The 17692-nt window shown below is 47.9% G+C and overlaps 1 protein-coding gene across 1 annotated transcript; it reads right to left on the bottom strand.

The window, feature by feature from the left end:
* Nucleotides 1-902: 902 nt before the first annotated feature.
* On the bottom strand, nt 903-5139 carry CD4 (CD4 molecule). The gene is made up of 8 exons (XM_031046862.2): nt 5094-5139; nt 3242-3397; nt 3013-3156; nt 2553-2828; nt 1746-2108; nt 1390-1626; nt 1187-1305; nt 903-974 (listed from the first exon to the last, which is right to left on the bottom strand). Exons 1-8 carry the CDS (start codon nt 5137-5139, stop codon nt 903-905), a joined length of 1413 nt encoding a protein of 470 aa, XP_030902722.2.
* Between the last annotated feature and the right edge of the window lie 12553 nt (nt 5140-17692).

Below are 17692 nucleotides of genomic sequence, written 5' to 3'. Positions count from 1 at the left end.
CCATGAAAAAGGCCAGGACCTGATGGTGTGTTTTGTATCACCCAAGGCCTTTGGGGGAGGGCCTGGTTCACTGTGTTCTGTGGTTTTATCTTCTCTTTCCTCTCTCCCAGGAGGTTATTGGCCATTTTCAGATTGCAGTTCAGATTGCAGTCCAGCACTGTGCTAGCACAGCTGCAGTTACATAGAGTCATAGACTTGGTTTGAAAAGGACCTTAAGATCATGTAGCTCCAAACTGTGCCGTGGGCAGGGACATCTCCCACTAGACCAAGGCACATAACCTGGAACTCCATACTAAGCAAATCACATCTCTGAATGCAGAGCTTGGGTTTCACTCACAGAGTAACCCATACAACCTAGTGTGCTCAAGATTTAATATTCACCTTAATATCTCTTGAATTCTGACTCTTAGCATTTAAGCAGGCTAAAAGTATTCACGTCCTGCTCAGATTAAGTTGAATTTAATATTCCATTTATCAGCAATAGATGCTTCACTACTGTATTTGTATACCTGATTTGATTTAAAATTTGGGTTTCATCCTTAAGCTTGGTTATGTGCCTTCCACCTCCACAGGTATATCCAGGTCCCAAATCCACTGTGGAACCCATTGAAGAACTCAGAAGCTCCAGCTTGGGTTTGGCTAACATCTCTCAAACATCGATGTAATTCAAGTGAAACCTCTCTGCTCAAAAGCTTCTCAGCACAGTGCTACCATGGGTTTGGGGCACAACAGGAAATTCATTAAACATAGCTCATAATTTCATGTGAGTAAGAGCTGAAAATGCTGACGTGCAGCTGTACTGCAGCACCAAGCAGGCTCAAGCTCTGTTTCTTCATGCTCTACCATCCAGCCCCCCTGTTCTGAAACTAGTCTTTGCCCATTCTGGGTGCTCTCATTGCCACTTACCGTTGACACTGACATGTCTTGTTTTCCAGCAAGTATTGTCTTGCTTGTGCCATCCTTTTTCTATGTTGCTGCCAGGAGAGAAGGGATAAATAACAATTGGATACTTTTATGCTTCAAATGCTTTCCTCTGAAGTGGTAGTGAAGTACTGCCTGACATCTGCATATTGTCCTAACAGTTTGCTCTAAGGATTGACCCTTTACCTGTTCTGCCCCACACCCACATAGAAAACCAGAGTCCTCCTATGGTTTGATCACCTTTCACAGGGACCAGGGCACTCACCCTTCTTCGCTGCCATCTTATGCTACTGATGATGCACAGGCACGCAAGGCCAAGTGTTAATACACTGCCTCCAATACTTGCTCCAACTGTCACATAGCTGTTCCAAGCAGGAGTTTCCTCTGGGGAAGGAAAAAAGTATTCAGAAACAAAGAGAATGTTAAGACTTCAGGGTGGAGGCAGGGGCATGATGCTGATGTCCATACCCACAGGGTAATGAAGGCTGATCTTCCTGTCATTGTCTTCTATGAGGTGACAGGTCCACAGCCCTGAAGCATTGACTTTCACCTTTACTTCATGCTGCTTGGACTTCTTGATGTCCATCTGTGTCCCATTCACACGTTCCCAGAGCAGGTGGGTGTTGGGTGGGAGCAGACCAGAGACTTGGCAGGTCAGGGTCATCTCAGCTCCTCTGAGGAGCGGCCCTGCCTGGCTTGCTGAGACTGTAGAGGAGAGAAGAGAGCACATGAGTGAGACAATAGGGACATGGGTCCCCACGTGCTTTTGTGGCTTCCAGGTTTCTGCAGATCCTCATCTCTTGGTATACTTCTCTTTCTCTCACCTTTCATCACCACCAGGTCTATCCTGCTCTGCACGTATCTTCCCTTGTATGCCAGCTCGCACTTGTACTGCCCAGAGTGGTTGAAATGGACTTTGGGGAGTTCCACTTTTATGGTACCTTCAGGTTTGCTTTCAGGTATCTCAAACCAAAAGTGACTGCTTTTTTTGGTCTCATGCTGCTCTCCTCGTGCTGTGACGTTGAAATCAAGTAGCTCATGGGCGGTTGCACTTTCCTGTTGTTTCCAATTCAGTTGTCCTGTGAAATCTTCTTTCCATTTTATCTTCTGGAAGTTCAGGAGCCATGACAAGATGACAGTGCTGTCAACAGTTACATACTTTCTTTCCAAATTTGGATTCTGAAAACCTGAATTCAGAAGAGACAAGGAATATAGAGGCAGGGAAAGCCAAGGCTACACTTCCCTGTGGCTACCCTTGGGCTGGAGAGAGATACACTGTGCTCAGTTGAGGGAGGAGTTGAAGAAAAGCCATGAGTTACCCCAGGAAGGTTAAACAGTAGTGTCTGAGACCAGGTTTAAAGAACCAAAGCTCCCAAGCTCACCCAAGCTGACAAAAACAGGTCTGAAGGAGAGGAGGATCCTCTCCTCACCATGCTGGGAGAGGAAAATGGAAGCAATTGTGGAACAGGGTTCAGGGAGCAAAGCAATCCTCAAGCTGCAGTGTTGGAAGCCCTGGGAAATTGACCCTGGAGCATCATTGCTTGGGATGCTGAAAAGTAAAAGCTCAGCTCATGAGCTGGAGAGAGCACTGGTTCCCGAGCATGCGTGTGAGTTGTGTTGTTATTGCATACCTAATACCTTCACATCAAAGGGGATGTTTTGATTAATCAATGGAGAGTCTGAATGGATGTGACACATCCAGGTCCCGCTGTCCGTAGCCTCCAGCTTCTTTAACTTCAGGATGTACTTTTGACGGGTTGTGTTTTCTGAGGGTGTTGATCTTACTGTGTTCTTGTTACTGTCAGACACTGTGATAGTGAGATCCGGTAGAGAACGGGATGACCTTTGCATTAAAGTCAGCTCAGGGACTTCACTCGCCAGGAAGTACCCACCTGAAGAAATTGTCACTGTAAGAACAAAAGGTGCAGTCAGTAAGTCTACCCCTTTTCCTGTGACAAAGGGACAAGTGTCACAGCAAAGACTCAGATGGAGAGTGTGTGCTCTGGATATGGAGGAGAAATGAACTCTGATAGCCCTATGGTCCATTTCCCTCCTCACCTTCCCATGGATGAAAGCCCTTTAATCACTCACATTGAAAGACATGCAGTGAGATACTGACTATGCGAGAGTCATATTCACAGGTGTAGCTGCCAGCATCGGAGAGCCTTAAGTCCAACACCTTCAGGTTTTTACTCCTGCGGTCAATTTCCGATCGATTGGTCATGGTAGCTTTGCCTTTTGAGAAAATAAGCTTGGTTAGGAGGGAAGAGGTTTCCCAGGGATGTCCTGGGGAGAAGGGAGGATGACTTGGAACCCTTACCTTTCAAATAGTTATCTCCGTATTGCCTTATAAGAACGTTATTGTACTTCCACGTCACCTCTGTTTTATGAGGTATGCTTCCACAGTTCAGGATCACTGTCTGTCCTGCCACTCCAATCTGTAGTTCACTTTGCTGAGCCATAATGGGGATCAGACCTGAAAGTCAATATCCACCAAAAAACCACATACATTCACTTTGCAAAGGTTGGATCAGTGAATATTTCACATCTCTCCAAAAAGAAGCAGATGTTTCTTCTCCCTTTCCCAGATACTGGGAAGATTATCCTCAGTTTCTGGTTTTTTTACTTCTTTGTCCCATCCATCCATCCAATGAGCCAGTGAGCCATCCCTTCTTTCCAGCTCCATAGCTTCCCGCCCCATCACTTTGGGCTCTTTACTTGGCTAATGGTTATTCTGTTTCACATACATTCAGAAAGAGTGAAAATATCAGTGATTGTGGTGGATTCACCATCATTCCCAATTCTGAGATATTGACAGTTTTACTGAGACAACCTTTTTCCATTGGAAAAGATGTAGTTGTCCTACTGATAGCAAAAGCAGGGCAGCATATGCCAGCCTTTCTTCACTCCCCAGTCAAGGCCTCAGGCAGTACTGGCAAATTTTCTCATCCCTTTCTCCAGTTTTTGCATGGAACCAGACTGAGAGCCCAGGAAAATGACAGGATAAAGTAAGAAAGAAAAAGGGATGGCTGGCCTAACATCAGGTTCCTATTCTTGGAATGAGGGCTATGTGACAGTAAAAGGAGTAGGAAATATAATGTTGAAGAAATATTAGTGATAGTTTCTTGGAAGAAGCTCTTCCTTTCCTTTCCTCAAAGAAGACTCCTGCAGGAGACTGAAAGGAAGAGATGGAGTTGTCAGAGGTATGACTGGAACTGCTGGGAAGCCCTCAGAGCTGCCTAGCCTGCAGATCACCAGGTGACCCTTGTACTAGAGAGCCACAGAAGTGCAAAATAAAAGGTTTCTATGAGTTTAATGGAGGGGTTTCCACAAGTTCTATATTTCTCCAATAACATATGTAAACCACAGCATTGCCCATACAGACTTTTGATAATCACACTTCGGACCACTGTGAAATTAAAAATGTTATTCATGAGAGTTGGGGTCTTTTGCTTTGCTTTTGGTTCTAGGGTGCATAAAAGATTTCCAGTCTTTCCTCTGCAACCAGAGGACTCAAAGGTGATTACCTAAGAAGGGCAGGCTTGGGCTTCTTTCCTCTCTTGGAAAATGAGCACTAAAAAGGCCACTTAAATTTAATAGCATCAGCAGTCAAACTAAGCAAACTGGTAGCATCACATTTGTAAGTGCAAATCTGTAATGAGAAGCACACTTGTTTTGCGTTGACAGCTGGAGGTGGTGTGAAGGGCAGTAATTTTCACTCTGTGCTCTGTGTGCACCCTGGCTTCCATAGAAACCCTTCTCCTGCATTTCTACAGGGCAGCTCCCCAAACCTAGTGATGCTCCAGACACCCTGGTTTTGACTGGCAGGTTCAGAAGAAAGGCTGGGAGCAACCTAAATCCCAAAGTTTGAGTTGTCCATGGTGCCTCTGAAATAAAAGGACATGGATGTAGGGACCCTCTGTTTCTAGAGGTTCCTCTGGCCTAAGCTCCACTGCATGGCCCCACAGAGAGCCACTGGGCAGTGCAGGGATGAGCCAGACAAGGTAAGAAGGCAGCTGTCACAGCTCCATGGTTGGAATGAGTGTGCTTTAAACCATGTGAGGTAAGTTACATGGCAAATCGGGAAGAGCATAAAAGCACCCCACAGGTTGTGAGGCTTGTGGGAAGGCTGCAAGAACTGGGGGGGAGCTGTTGCTGAGCTGAGCACTTACCCAGATGCGGAACCAAGAAGATGGCAAGCGTGCCACTCACCACCATGCTGCACAATTCCATCACTGTGGGAATGCTGCTCACTGCTGCAGGCTGCAGGGCTGGAAATGCTGTCGCTGGTAAGGGATGCTACCCTGGAAGACCCGAATGTTCTGTTAATAATGGTTGATTTTCAGACCTCAGTGCATAGGATCCATGTTCCCAGTCAGCACGCACCCATCCTTCAGCGCAATGAAATGGAAACTCATTGGTAAAATCACTAGAGCCCTGTGTTTCAGCAAAGGATCCAGCTGCAGTGTTCCCTCTAGAGTCTGACATTAAACATAGCATTTCCCTCCTCCCTAGGTTTCTGGCACTCACTGGACTGCAGGTGTTTTTACTGCCAAGAATTCTGTAGGGTTTTTTACTTCTCTATGGTGGGCTATTGCAGTGATTGAGGCTAAACACATACAGAGCTGCTTTAGCAAATGCGCAGCCAGCAGGCTGAGGGAAGTAGATATTTTCCTCTATTTGGCACACCTGAGGTCTACTCTAGGATACAGGATCCAGTTTTGGGCCCCCAGTGATGGATGCCAACAAACTGGACAGAGTCCAATGGAGGACTAGTGGGATGGTCTGGAGGTTGAACCTCCTTACCTGATGCACAGGGAGAGACAGGAAGATGGGTTTGGTAGGGATAAGAGAGCCAAGGTGGGATCTTATTTCAGTCTCCCATTATCTAAAAGATATTACATAGAAGAAGGAGCCAGATGTGCACAGGAGAGGAACAGGAGGCAGCAGCTATGGGTTGCAGCAAGGAACTAGACATAAAGAAAGACTTCTGGCCAAGAGATGCCAGGCAATCACCACCCTTGGAGATACTCAGATAAGGCCCTGAGCAACATGCTGCAGCTTTAGAGTCAACCCAGCTGTGAGCAGGAGGTTGGACTGGAGACCTCTAGAGGTCCCTTGCTATCCAAGTGTGTGTGTGACTGTCACAGTTTAAGCCCAGCCAGTAACTCAGCACCACGTAGCTGGATGCTCACTCTCCCCTTTTCCCTCACTCTGGGTGCAATACGGAAGAGAATCGAAAGAATGTAAACCCCATGGGTTGAGATAGGAATAGTGCAATAACTAAAGTATAATATAACACTACTATTACTAATAATGATAAGGGAAATAACAAGGGGAGAGAATATAAAACTGAAAGGGCAAGGGAAAACAACAATAAATACAAGTGATGCACAATGTAATTGTTCACCACCTGCCAAGAGATACCCAGCCTGACCCAAGCAGCGATGTGGGCGTTCCAGGTGACTCCCCCCATTTTCTATACTGGGCATGATGTGCTGTGCTATGGAATACCCCTTTGGCTAGTTTGGGTCAGGTGTCCTGTCTCTGCTTCCTCCTGGCTTCTTGTGCCCCTCCTCCCTGTCAGAGCATGAGACTGTAAAGTCCTGGATAGGGGTAAGTGCCACTGAGCAACAACTAAAACATTGGTGTGCTATCAGCATTGTTCTCAGACTAAAGACAGAACACAGCACTGCACCAGCTACTAGGAAGGAGAAAAATAGCTGAAACTAGGACAGTGATTTTGTGATTCTATGACTAAGGCAATCTTTAGGCTGTTACTAATATTTTTCTTTAGTTTCTTCTCTTTTTTTAATTTATTTCTTACCTTAAATATCTCAATAACCACCAGGTCTGATGTTGTTGGAAAGACTTGTTTGAATTCTTACGACTATTCAACAAAAAGGCTGGGAGAAGGGAGGAATGAGGTCTGAAAGAAGTTGCCTTGATGGGAACAAAACCTGAAGTGGGATCTGGGAGCTAACATCAAATTAGGTGAGGTATCTGACTGTAGCACATAGCAAGTGCTGGTGTCAGCTTCAGCTGGGTGGGCTGAGAAGATGAAAGGCTGCTGGTGCAAGGAGACTACTGAGCTCTCTATCCCTAAACCAAGATACATCACAAAAAGGAAGCCAAGCAGATTAACTGGCTTGGGAGCAAGCAGAAACAGAACATCTCACCTGTCCAAAAGCAAGCACTCCCCATGCCAAGAGCATGATAGACTGAATACTGGAGTTGTGACAAAACGAAATGCAAGGATAGTTTTATGCAATATTTATATGTGTGATATTAAGTAGAATATATTCTATTAGAGGATAATTTAACACTGAAATTAATTTAAACGATCAGAGCACATGAAACTATCAAGAAGTAGACAAAAACATCAGCAGTACATTTACATGGAAATCAGGCTAGCATGACTGACAATCTGACAGCTAGATAGACATACACATATGCACATATGGAAACTACAGGTGCAAGAGCAATGCAGCAGCTGTGTGCACCATTAGAAGAGAAATAGATGGCAAAGGCACAGTCGAAGATCTGTGGCTCACCTCGTGCAGAGCAAAAAACCTATCCAGCCCCAGCTGGAGCTGTTTTGCACAGAAATAGTAAACCAAAGAGGCCAGTGTGTGTGACTGGAAATCACTTCTAAGAGGATGCAGTAGCAGTGATCAGGCAGCCTGCTGGGCCATGCTACAGAATAAAGAAAAGGACAGCAACAAGGCATCTGCATACATCTGACTCTGCAGGAACATCTATAACCAAGAACTGGCATAAGGCCCTAAGTAAGAGCCATTCCTGAGACGACAGAAGAAACCTTGCTCCCACTGTGAACAGTCCCATCACCCATCCCAGTGGCACCAGCAGCAAAGGTCAGACCCGGCTCTAAAGTAATACCTGCAAATTAACAGAGTCAGTGCTGGGTTTGGAATACTTCAAAGTTATTAGACTTTATATAAAATCTAAAGGTAATGGAGCAGATCAAAGTGACTGAAATCGCTGAGTCACACACCATCGTTTTGTTTTCTTGGGAATTTCTATTTTCCTGTCACCTTATGGCTTCAGTTTGCTTTTCACCTTCTTGCTACCTGCTTATTGAGCAAAACCACACAACGAGAGCACCGTGGGACCGGTGAACTGCTGACCTTGCTCAGCTTGCCAGAAGCAGATTGATTTATCTTTGTTTTTCTGTTTCTTCGTGTGGTTTCATATGTTCTGCATTCCTACTTCATTCACACTAATCTTTGTATTTCTGTGGCAGATACCTGCAATAGGATGTCTACCACCTACATGATACATATCAGTGGGGAAAAGGGGTTGCCTTCAGTTAGCATTTCTTTCATACACATTTTCTCTCTCCCTGTTTATCTCTACCCCTCATGCATGCCACTTTGTATTTTCCCGTGTCTTTCCCCCTGTATCCACATCCCTCCAGGCCAGATCACAGGCAATGTTACTCTGGAGTACAGATCTTGGGAAGCAAGGCTCTGCCATGTTAACTGAGCAGGCCACTCTCATTAGTGGATGCCTGTAGCAGACCCGCAGCCTCTTTACAAGCAGCCCAGCTGTATCTGATGGTAGTACTCATAAATTAAGTGGTGTCAGGGAATGTCCCTAGGCACTGAAACACACTCATCAGTCCTGTTAAATTGCTAGAACATTTCCTGACACATTTTTGGCCCAGGACAAGTCTCGCTTTCCCCAGCTACTCTTGGGATGCATTTAGGTGATAGCATGGGCCAGGGACCACTCCCGTTAAGTGGCTGGCCTGCAGCCAGTTCATTTTGGAGGTTAAGTGAGTTTAATAGCCCAGACGATCTCATGCCAGTTGGCATCTGTACCAGAAACAGTCCAGGCATTCTTAATTTATTAGCATGTCTATCAGCAGAGGAGCAGGGCTCCCTCCCAAGTGAACACTGATTTCCATTTCATTTTAACCTCCCCCTCCTATTAGACTAGTTTAATTTCCTTCTTGACTTCTTTTAATGATCCCTGGATCATTATGACGGGAAGAGGACAGCGAGCAGTCTTGCTCCATGGAATGATGCCTGCAGGACCAAGTCTGGCCTGGGGAACAGCCCCTCACTCCCTCCATCACCAAGCCCCAGTGGCTGATGGCTGCAGAGAGCTCTCCCTCAGGCTGGCACCAGCATGACACAGGAGGAAACTGAAAAAGCACACACCAAAAACCCCAGCAACCGCTCCTGGTGCAGAGTTGGCCTCTCCTTCCCTCAGTGTGCTCCGGTGTCTCTTTCATGCCCTGCGGTTTGCTTGTTTTCTCCTCTAGCCCTTGCTTGTGGCTGTGTTTTTGATCTGGCAGCAGCTCGCTCGTTCTGCCGGGGGGGGCCTCCAGCCACCCATCCCCACAAGAGCTCCACACCTCGGGCTCTGCTGCTGCTCTGCACTTCCCTTTGCAGGGCTTGTGGCTGCCTCCAGTCCCTGTGCATCAGTTGTCTTCAGGGCTCGGGGTTACAGGGACCATCTCGCTTTCTCTCAGTTTAAACATCTAAAGCAAAGCTGATCTGGCTTTTTATTCACTAGTGGTTAATGTTATTAGCATTATTATTAACTTAAAATGTCTTATTAATGTCTTATTATTAATATTAACATCTTACTAACTTATTAACATTAAAGTATGCGAGCAGCAGGCAGGGTAAGAGACCAAATGCCACAAAAATAGCCAGCAGAGGGCAAACAGATGATAGGAGTGAAAGTCATTTCCCCCTCTGCTTAGCCCTATTTCTTTCCTCCTGACCCTCCTCTTTTTGACTGCACGAACCATCTTTCATCCCACAATTCACAACTGCAGCCCAAGGATGGCTTCCTAAAGCCACTGGAGGCTGTGACTAGCAAAGGCACTGAGATGCCCTCCAAAGGCAGGTTCTCCATTGTCTTCCCAAGCCATGTGTGTGCTGGGTAAACATTCAGGTACTATTAACTCAATTGTGAAAGTAGAAACAGCAAGATCTTACCATGCAGTTTAGTTGAGGGCATGTAGTGAAAGGACAAGGGGTAAGGGCTTTAACCTGCCAGAGGGGAGATTTAGATGAGATCTAAGGCAGAAGTTCTTCCCTGTGAGGGTGCTGAGGCACTGGCACAGGGTGCCCAGAGAAGCTGTGGCTGCCCCATCCCTGGCAGTGTTCAAGGCCAGGGGCTTGGAGCAGCTGCTCCAGTGGAAGGTGTCCCTGCCTGTGGCAGGGGTTGGAGCTGGATGAGCTTTAAGGTCTCTTCCAACTCAAACCATTCCATGATTCTATGATTCTATGATGTGCAGCCCAGGCAGGAGAAGGGTCTATACACATACTGATAAGGTCAGCACAGCAAAATGATGTATTTCTGCCCATTCAGAGTAAAAATGCATCCCTCTTTAATTATTTTCTGGTTAATACAGGGTCCCTGCATGAGGCTTTGGCAGATTGAGTGGGCACCATCCCTGGGCGCCCAAGAACCGCAAGCAGACACAGAATGGATGCCCAGTTTAGCTGTGGGAAGCCCTGCTGTACTGCGGGCAGCTTTGGCAGCCATGTTCGTGAAGCACAGGGGAAGATAAAGGAAAGTCTGCAAATGGAGTTGATGTGCACCAGGGACTTAAGAGGACTGTTCAGTTTATAGCAGAGCACATGAAGTAGCAACCTGAGCTCATGCACCATGTATAAAAACACCTGAGATGGCTGATGAAGGCTGAGTACAATACAGCGCCTGAAAGCTGACGAATTCAACCAGAAATGAAACTCCCATTTTCAATAGTGCAGCAGCCCATGGAAGGGGAAGGCAAAGTTCTTGTATCCTTAAACTGAAATGATCCTTTCTTCTCCAAGAAAACCTGCATGCTCAGCCCTGAGCTAGTGGATCAAGCTGCATCGGCAGCCAGTGTCAGGCAAGGAGCTGGTCAGCCTGGAATTGCAAAGCAGACCCCTCTGGTCCCATCACGTACAGATGTCATGTACAGATGTCCCTGCTTATCTAGAGACCAGCACCTTCTGAGTTTTCAGGCTTTATTTAGAATAGTTTCCCTTCCTGGAGGACACATGGAGAAGGTAACAGCAAGTGGCAGCTGGTGGAGGGATGCTCCCAGTGCATTTCCAGCCTTTGGCGATATGGAGTCACCAGTGACAGGCCCTCATATTGGATATTTTTCCCTATATGTGGTTTAAAAAGATCTGATAGATCTTTAATTGGGGCAAAACGCATCCTTCCGTGCTGAAACAGCAACTCATGTGGAATAGAAAGTTCATAACATTAAACAAAATGAAAACAGATTAACAGATTGGCCTCTTTTCTCAAAGAAAGCAAGAAAGCAAGTTTCCTTACCTCTTCTCCTTCCTTTCTGCTTCTGTGTTTCTGTCTCCTTGTGTTCTTCACCTGCCGTAACTGATCTCACCCAGCTACAGCTTAAACAAAAGAAGTCGATGTTCAGAAAGAAGCTCAACAGCCGTCAGCCTTGATGTCTCCTCTCCAGCTGGAGCATCAGAAGTCTTGCTGCTGGTCTGGGTTCTGCTCACATCCACCAGCTCCTCTAGGTAGAAGATGACTTTCCAGATGCACACGATTTCAACTCTGGGTGTGAACAGAAATGGAGACCTTAATGAAAGCATGGGGAGAATGAGTGTGTGAAACAGAGAGAGCCTATTGGCCTATATGGCAGCTGATGGGAGGCTGTGACGGGGCTGAAACTTAAAAGCGAATGGTTGGTTCTGCTCTACTGCCAAAGAAAGCTCACAAATTAACGTGTTAGCTGAGCAGATCCAGACCCAGCCTGTGCCTCTGGTGCTTTATAAGAGCAAGCCAATCTCCATTTTGTAGCCTGTCTCCTGCAGGAGAGGAGGCACCTCTGAGAAGTGGGCCATGGACCTGATACCAGGGGTAGCACAGGGATAATAACAGAGGAAGAGGGGATCCCTGATTTATATGTTAGGGGCACCTGTCTGTGAAGTATGGCTGAGATTTGGGGTGTGATGAGAGAAAGTGTTCTTTATACCAGTGGTGGGTAGAGTTTGGCTGCCCACCAGCTGCCCACCCAGCTGCTCTCTCAGTCCTCCTTCTCAGCAAGGCAGGGGGAGAAGATAAGATGATACATGGGTCAATGTAAAACCAGATGATGCTCACCAGTTACCATCATGGGCAGAACAGACTTTGCCTGGGGAAAGATTAATTTAATTTGTGGCTGATTAAAAGCAGAGCAGGATTGTGATAAATAAATCAATCAATAGCAAAAAAAACCACCCCCCTCTTCTTCCCATGCTCAACTTCACACTTGACTCTTCTGCCCCTCCTTCTTTCCCCACAGTGTCACAGAGGAAGAGGTAGTGGCAGCTGTGGTCAGTTCATAAAACTTGGCCTCTGCAACTCCTTCCTGCTCATGTTGTTCCCCTGCACCACTGTGGAGTCCTTCCTGTAGTGCTCCAGTGCAGGTCCTTCCCATGGGCTGCAGTTCTTCATGCTCATGTTGACATAAGAAAGACACTTTTTACAGTGAGGACAATCATTCACCAGAACAACCTCTCCAGGGATATGGTAGAGTCCCCATCAATGGAGGCTTTCAGAATGTGTTGGGACAGGGTGGTAGATATTCTCATCGAGGGCCCCTTTCCCATGGAAGGCTGGAGCAGGCAACCTATCAAGGTCCTGTCCAGCCTGGGATGTTCTATGATTTGATGATTCTGTAACTGCTCCAGTGTGTGTCCTTTGCATGGGGCACTGTCCTTCAGGAACAGACAGCTCCAACGTGGACTTTTATTGGCTGCAGGGGACAACCTGCATCCCTGTGGTCTTCTCCATGGGCTGCAAGAATATTCCTGCTCAGTTGCCTGGATGGAGCAGCTCCTCCCTCTCCTTCCTCACTGATCTTGGTGTCTGCAGGGCTGTTTCTCTCATGTTTTCTCACTCTTTTCTCTCACAGCAGGTTGTTTTACCCTTTCTTACATACGTTATCACAGAGGCAGCACCAGCACTGCTGACTGCCTCAGCTTTGGTCTGTGCTGTGTCTGATTTAGAGCTGGCCAGACACGGCTCTGGCTGAGCTGGCCCCATGTCACATGTGTCCTACTCACGTCCCACAGAACCCACTCATGTAGCCCCTCCACTACCGAAACCTTGCATACAAATCCAGTGCAGGGCTACTCTGAGGTAACCTCTATCGCTACAGAATCTCAGCTGTTTCCCTTCTCTGTAGGTTGGAGGAGGGGGCTTTTGTGGTTTCCCACCCACATTTGGTGTCTTTCTCTCTGAATCCCAGCCTCAGCCACGGTAGCGGAAACCCACTGAGCCCCAGAGATGGCTGAGATTTCATCTGTGTGCCACCCACTCTTCTCCTCCTGGCAGCGAGTTGCCCCTTTGTCTGCAGGATAGGGGGACAAGAAGTAACCAGGCTTTGGAGGAGCAGGGGCAGACACACACAGTGCTGAATTCATCATGTGAAAAGAACAGCACCAATCAGGCCCTGAGTGCAGTAGCTGGTCCATTGGTGTGTCTTTGGAGAAAGATGAAGCTGTCCCATGACAGGAAAAGAGCCACCTTTTGTGTGAGACCAGAACTTCCTAGTGTGGGAAACAGGCTATGGAATGGGACTGGACAGTATGGGATAGGGTGAGATAGGATGGGATAGGTGCCTGCTTTGCCAGTGTCCAGAGCATGTGAAAGCCTTGTTCTGAGACACAGCTTTGCTGCAGGAGGGAGCCTGCTGCATCGCATCAGTGTCTTCAAAACACCCTCACATGCCTGCAAATAGAACTGCATTCTAGCTGCCAGAGAGGGGCTGCTGGGAGAAAAGCAGGGCTGAGAAGAGTCAGGTTGGGATTGTAAGACCCTGGCATCTTGGGGCTTGAGGCTCTGTGGCATTGAGCTGATGCTTCAGTTTGCATGGATCCTGGCTGGCATTTGTCTCCCCAGCCTGCTGTAATGCAGAAACACTGGCTTGTTTTATAAACAGTTGGTTTATGTCACTGCAAATATCCACCAGAAACAGCATTCCCTGAAGGGGTAAAGCTTCCAAAATGCACTTGAACTTGCTGCAGAGCTGCAAGGAGGAGCAGGGCTGTGAGTCTGAGATGACAAAAGCTGCAGGCTTGGCCCCACATGGACTCATTCTCACCCCGGGGAAGGGATTCAACCTCATCTCTCCCGGCTGTGTGCTGAGCAGGTTCCTCTGGGACCGAGGGCCACAGCGTGCAGTGACGTGTTGTATCACTTTCATCCAAGCATCTCAAAGCACTGTGCAAGCATTAATTAAACATCAGAATCCAGGAGGGATGCATAATATCAGCCAGCCGGTCCCACTTCTGAATGTCAGATTTCTCATAAATATGGAGCTGGTGTTTAAATTCCATTCCAGCCTGATTCTCCCCTCTCTGGGACAGTTGCTGAATTGCACCATGGTGAAAGCAGGGCTTACCCAGCACTACGGCCCTGATCCTGCAGCAGCATGGCAAGAAGAGCCCCAGCACTACACACTGCTGCCCCAGCCAGAGGCACACTGTCTGTCTTTGCTCTGCTCCATCACCAGCAACATTTTGCCCAGCGAAGCTGTGGCTGCCCCATCCCTGGCAGTGCTCAAGGCCAGGCTGGATGGGGCTTGGAGCAACCTGGTCTAATGGAAGATGTCCCTGCCCATGGCAGGGTTTGGAACTGGGTGAGCTTTAAGGTCCCTTCCAACCCAACCCATTCCATGATGCAAACTGGAGTTGGTGAGTAAGATGTCCTCATAGACCTGCGTGGAAAGAAGAGGCTCCCAGGCTGTGCTGGGGGGAGGTCTGTTGTGGTTTAAACCCAGCTGGCAATTAAATAACCCAGCCAAAACCAGGACAAGATCACAGTCTGCAGGGACACAAGGTCTCCCCAAGGAAGGGCAAAAAAGGGGAGAAAGGGCTCTCAGAAATCAAGTGTTAAGAACCTTCTGTGGACTCCAGTGGAAAGCCAAGAAACCTTCAGACATGGTCTCCTTAAAACCAAGTTCCCTGCATGTCAGTGAGGGCTGGGAGTGTGCCTGTGAGCTCCAATGAGCAAGGATATGCAGATGTATTGGCAAATTGGTTATTGCTCAGTGGCATCACAGAGAAGGAAAGGTAAGTGTTGAACACAACATGAAAACCGCATCTTCAGACACCTGGATGTCAGCAGCTTCAAAGGCTGGGAGCTTTCTCTTTGCAACAGAGTAGCTGATGCCTGAAGAGCTTGTTGAGGGTCATTTCTGGTCCTCAACATGCAGAGCTAGAACAGCCAGCCATCTGGAGAGGGGACCTGGAGGTTTGCCGCAGCACAGCTATCTTTGGATCTTGAAAAGGAGGAAAGGCTCCTAGGTTGTGCTGGGGGAAGATACCTCTCTGCAGATGCTTGGAGACTCTCTGCAGAAGCTTAAATTGGGAAGGGAAGACTCTCTAAGGAGATATCATGAGGGTTCATTTGCTGATCACAAAGGAAAACAGGGAAATCTCCAGAGATGCTCTTCATGAGCAAGGGGTTCCTTGTGTTTTGCCAGGAGGTATGAAGTGTGATGGAGAAAGGATAGCCAGATGTGTCAGAGACTGCCTGGGGGCACTGGAGAGAGGGATGGTCCAAGAATCACGAACTGCAAAAGTGTGTCACCAGAAGTGACGGGCTAATGTGAGCCTAAACAAAACCAAGCTGATGTTAAAGATGTGAGAGAAATGCAACAGATAGGAGACGATGGGGGAGTTTTTAAGGACCTGTATGAGACAGGTATTGCTTACTATCTTCTTACAGCTTTAAGCTGACAAAAGGTAGGTTGAGATGAGCTCTTAGGCAGAAGCTCTTCCCTGTGAGGATGCTGAGGCGCTGGCACAGGGTGCCCAGAGAAGCTGTGGCTGCCCCATCCCTGGCAGTGTTCAAGGCCAGGTTGGATAGGGCTTGGAGCACCCTGCTCTAGTGGAAGGTGTCCCTGCCTGTGGCAGGGGGTTGGAACTGGATGGGCTTTAAGCTCCCTTCCAACCCAAACCAGACTGGGATTCTATGGTTATAAACAGCTTCGTCTAAAAGGAGGGGGGAAGAGTTGGTGGCAGTATTTGTTATGATGCACAACTGGAGAGGTTTCGTCAGTACAGAGGGTCTGAAAATATCATGCTGGAAGCAGCTTGAGGCTGGGAGCATTGAAGTGGGATGTGATTCAATAGCACAAGCCATAAGGGTTTGCTTCTGATTAGTAATTATAAGTATTTTTCCTTTAACTTTCTTAGGCTGAAAGCAAAGGGGAAAAAGGCCCCGGGCGCATCCGCCGGTGGTTGGAGAGCTGAGTCACGGGGGCTCACAACGCAGAAGGAACAAATGATGGATGCTCCCGATAATGCAAGAGTGAGGGCGGGGGGATTCCTGCCCTGCATGGACACTAGATGGCGGCACAAACCTGGCCCAGGGAGGTGAACGCACGAAGCCACGGTGAGGAGAGGGGGGCGAGGGCCGACCAGCCCCAGCCGTGCCCTACTGGGCTGCCCCCCCATCGCCTCGCAGCCCAGGTCCCCTCGCAACCCGCATCACCCGTTCGTGATGGGGCTACAAGGCTTTGGGATGCAGGATGCCTGGGGCTGAGCGGTGGTGTGGGCACGGGGGGGTCCAGAGGTCCTGGGCTCATCAGGGAGCTGGTTTCAAAGGGCTGAGGGTGCTTGATAAGCGGGTCCCTGCTGAGCTCCTGCAGCCACTGCAGCTTGGTAGGGATCCGCTGGTGCCTCCCTCCTCGACGTTCCAGGAAAACAGGGGGTGCTGACCTGGTGACCAGAGAGGAAGACACCCAGTGTTTGTAAACGAAGAGGAACCTCTATAAACATGTGAATAAACAAGTCCTTCCAAAAGCTGCCCTTGTGCATTCACCTCCTGCTCTTTCTCCCACACGCTGAGAGTGTCTTATATCCTCTTCCTGCAAGACCCTCCGAAACCTATCCCTTCAGGTGGAATGACATCCATGTCAGAGTACACACAGCTTTTGGAGTCAGTTGCATTGAACTGGCAGGTCAGCAAAGTGGAAACCTAGGAGCAGGAGCTCTTGAGCATGATGGAGCCAACAGCTATGTAATTACTGTTCCAGATGGCTCAAATCTCAGTGGGTGTCAAAAAATGTAGGTCCTAAACCAGCATTCCCATGAGGAGGATGGTTTGAGGGAACCTTTGGAAGGCAAAAATGCAGGACCCCAGATATTCTGGGTTTCTTCATTGCTGCATTGAAGTGTTGAGGAAATCCAAGCAGAATAGTAAGGCATGGGAGGTTTCTTGGCAGAATTGGTGCTGATAATCTTCCTACAAGTTTTCCAGGCAGGTAAGAAATCAGAGTGCTTCTATGGCATAGAGAATTACAGATCTGGTTCCAATTTCTTATTATTTCTTAAAGGCTGTGCAGAACAATGAGCTGACTTCATTTGGAGCTCGGCTCAGGTGCCTCTATACAAACACCTGTAGCATGGGGAACAAACAAGAGGAATTAGAGATGTGTGCACATCTACAGGGGTATGATATAATAGGTATCACAGAAACATGGTGGGATGGCTCTTAATGACTGGGGTGTTGGAATGGAAAGTTACAGGCTCTTGCACAAAGACAGGCACAGTAGGTGGGGAGGGGGAGCTGCTATTTGTGTTAGGGATAGGCTGGAGAGTATGGAACTCTGTCTGGGGACAGGTGATCAGTTAACAGAGAGTTTGTGGGTCAGGGCTAAAGGGAGAACAGTGATGGGAGACATTACTGTGGGGATCTGTTACAGACCGCCTGATCAAGAGGACTCTGTGGATGAGATGCTCTATAGACAGATAGGAACAGCCTCATGCTTGCA

The sequence above is a fragment of the Melopsittacus undulatus genome, chromosome 2 (genome assembly GCF_012275295.1).
Source record: "Melopsittacus undulatus isolate bMelUnd1 chromosome 2, bMelUnd1.mat.Z, whole genome shotgun sequence".
NCBI lineage: Eukaryota > Metazoa > Chordata > Aves > Psittaciformes > Psittaculidae > Melopsittacus > Melopsittacus undulatus.
The sequence above is the reverse complement of the archived record's forward strand: the minus strand, read 5'-3'. Positions and strand labels throughout refer to the sequence as shown.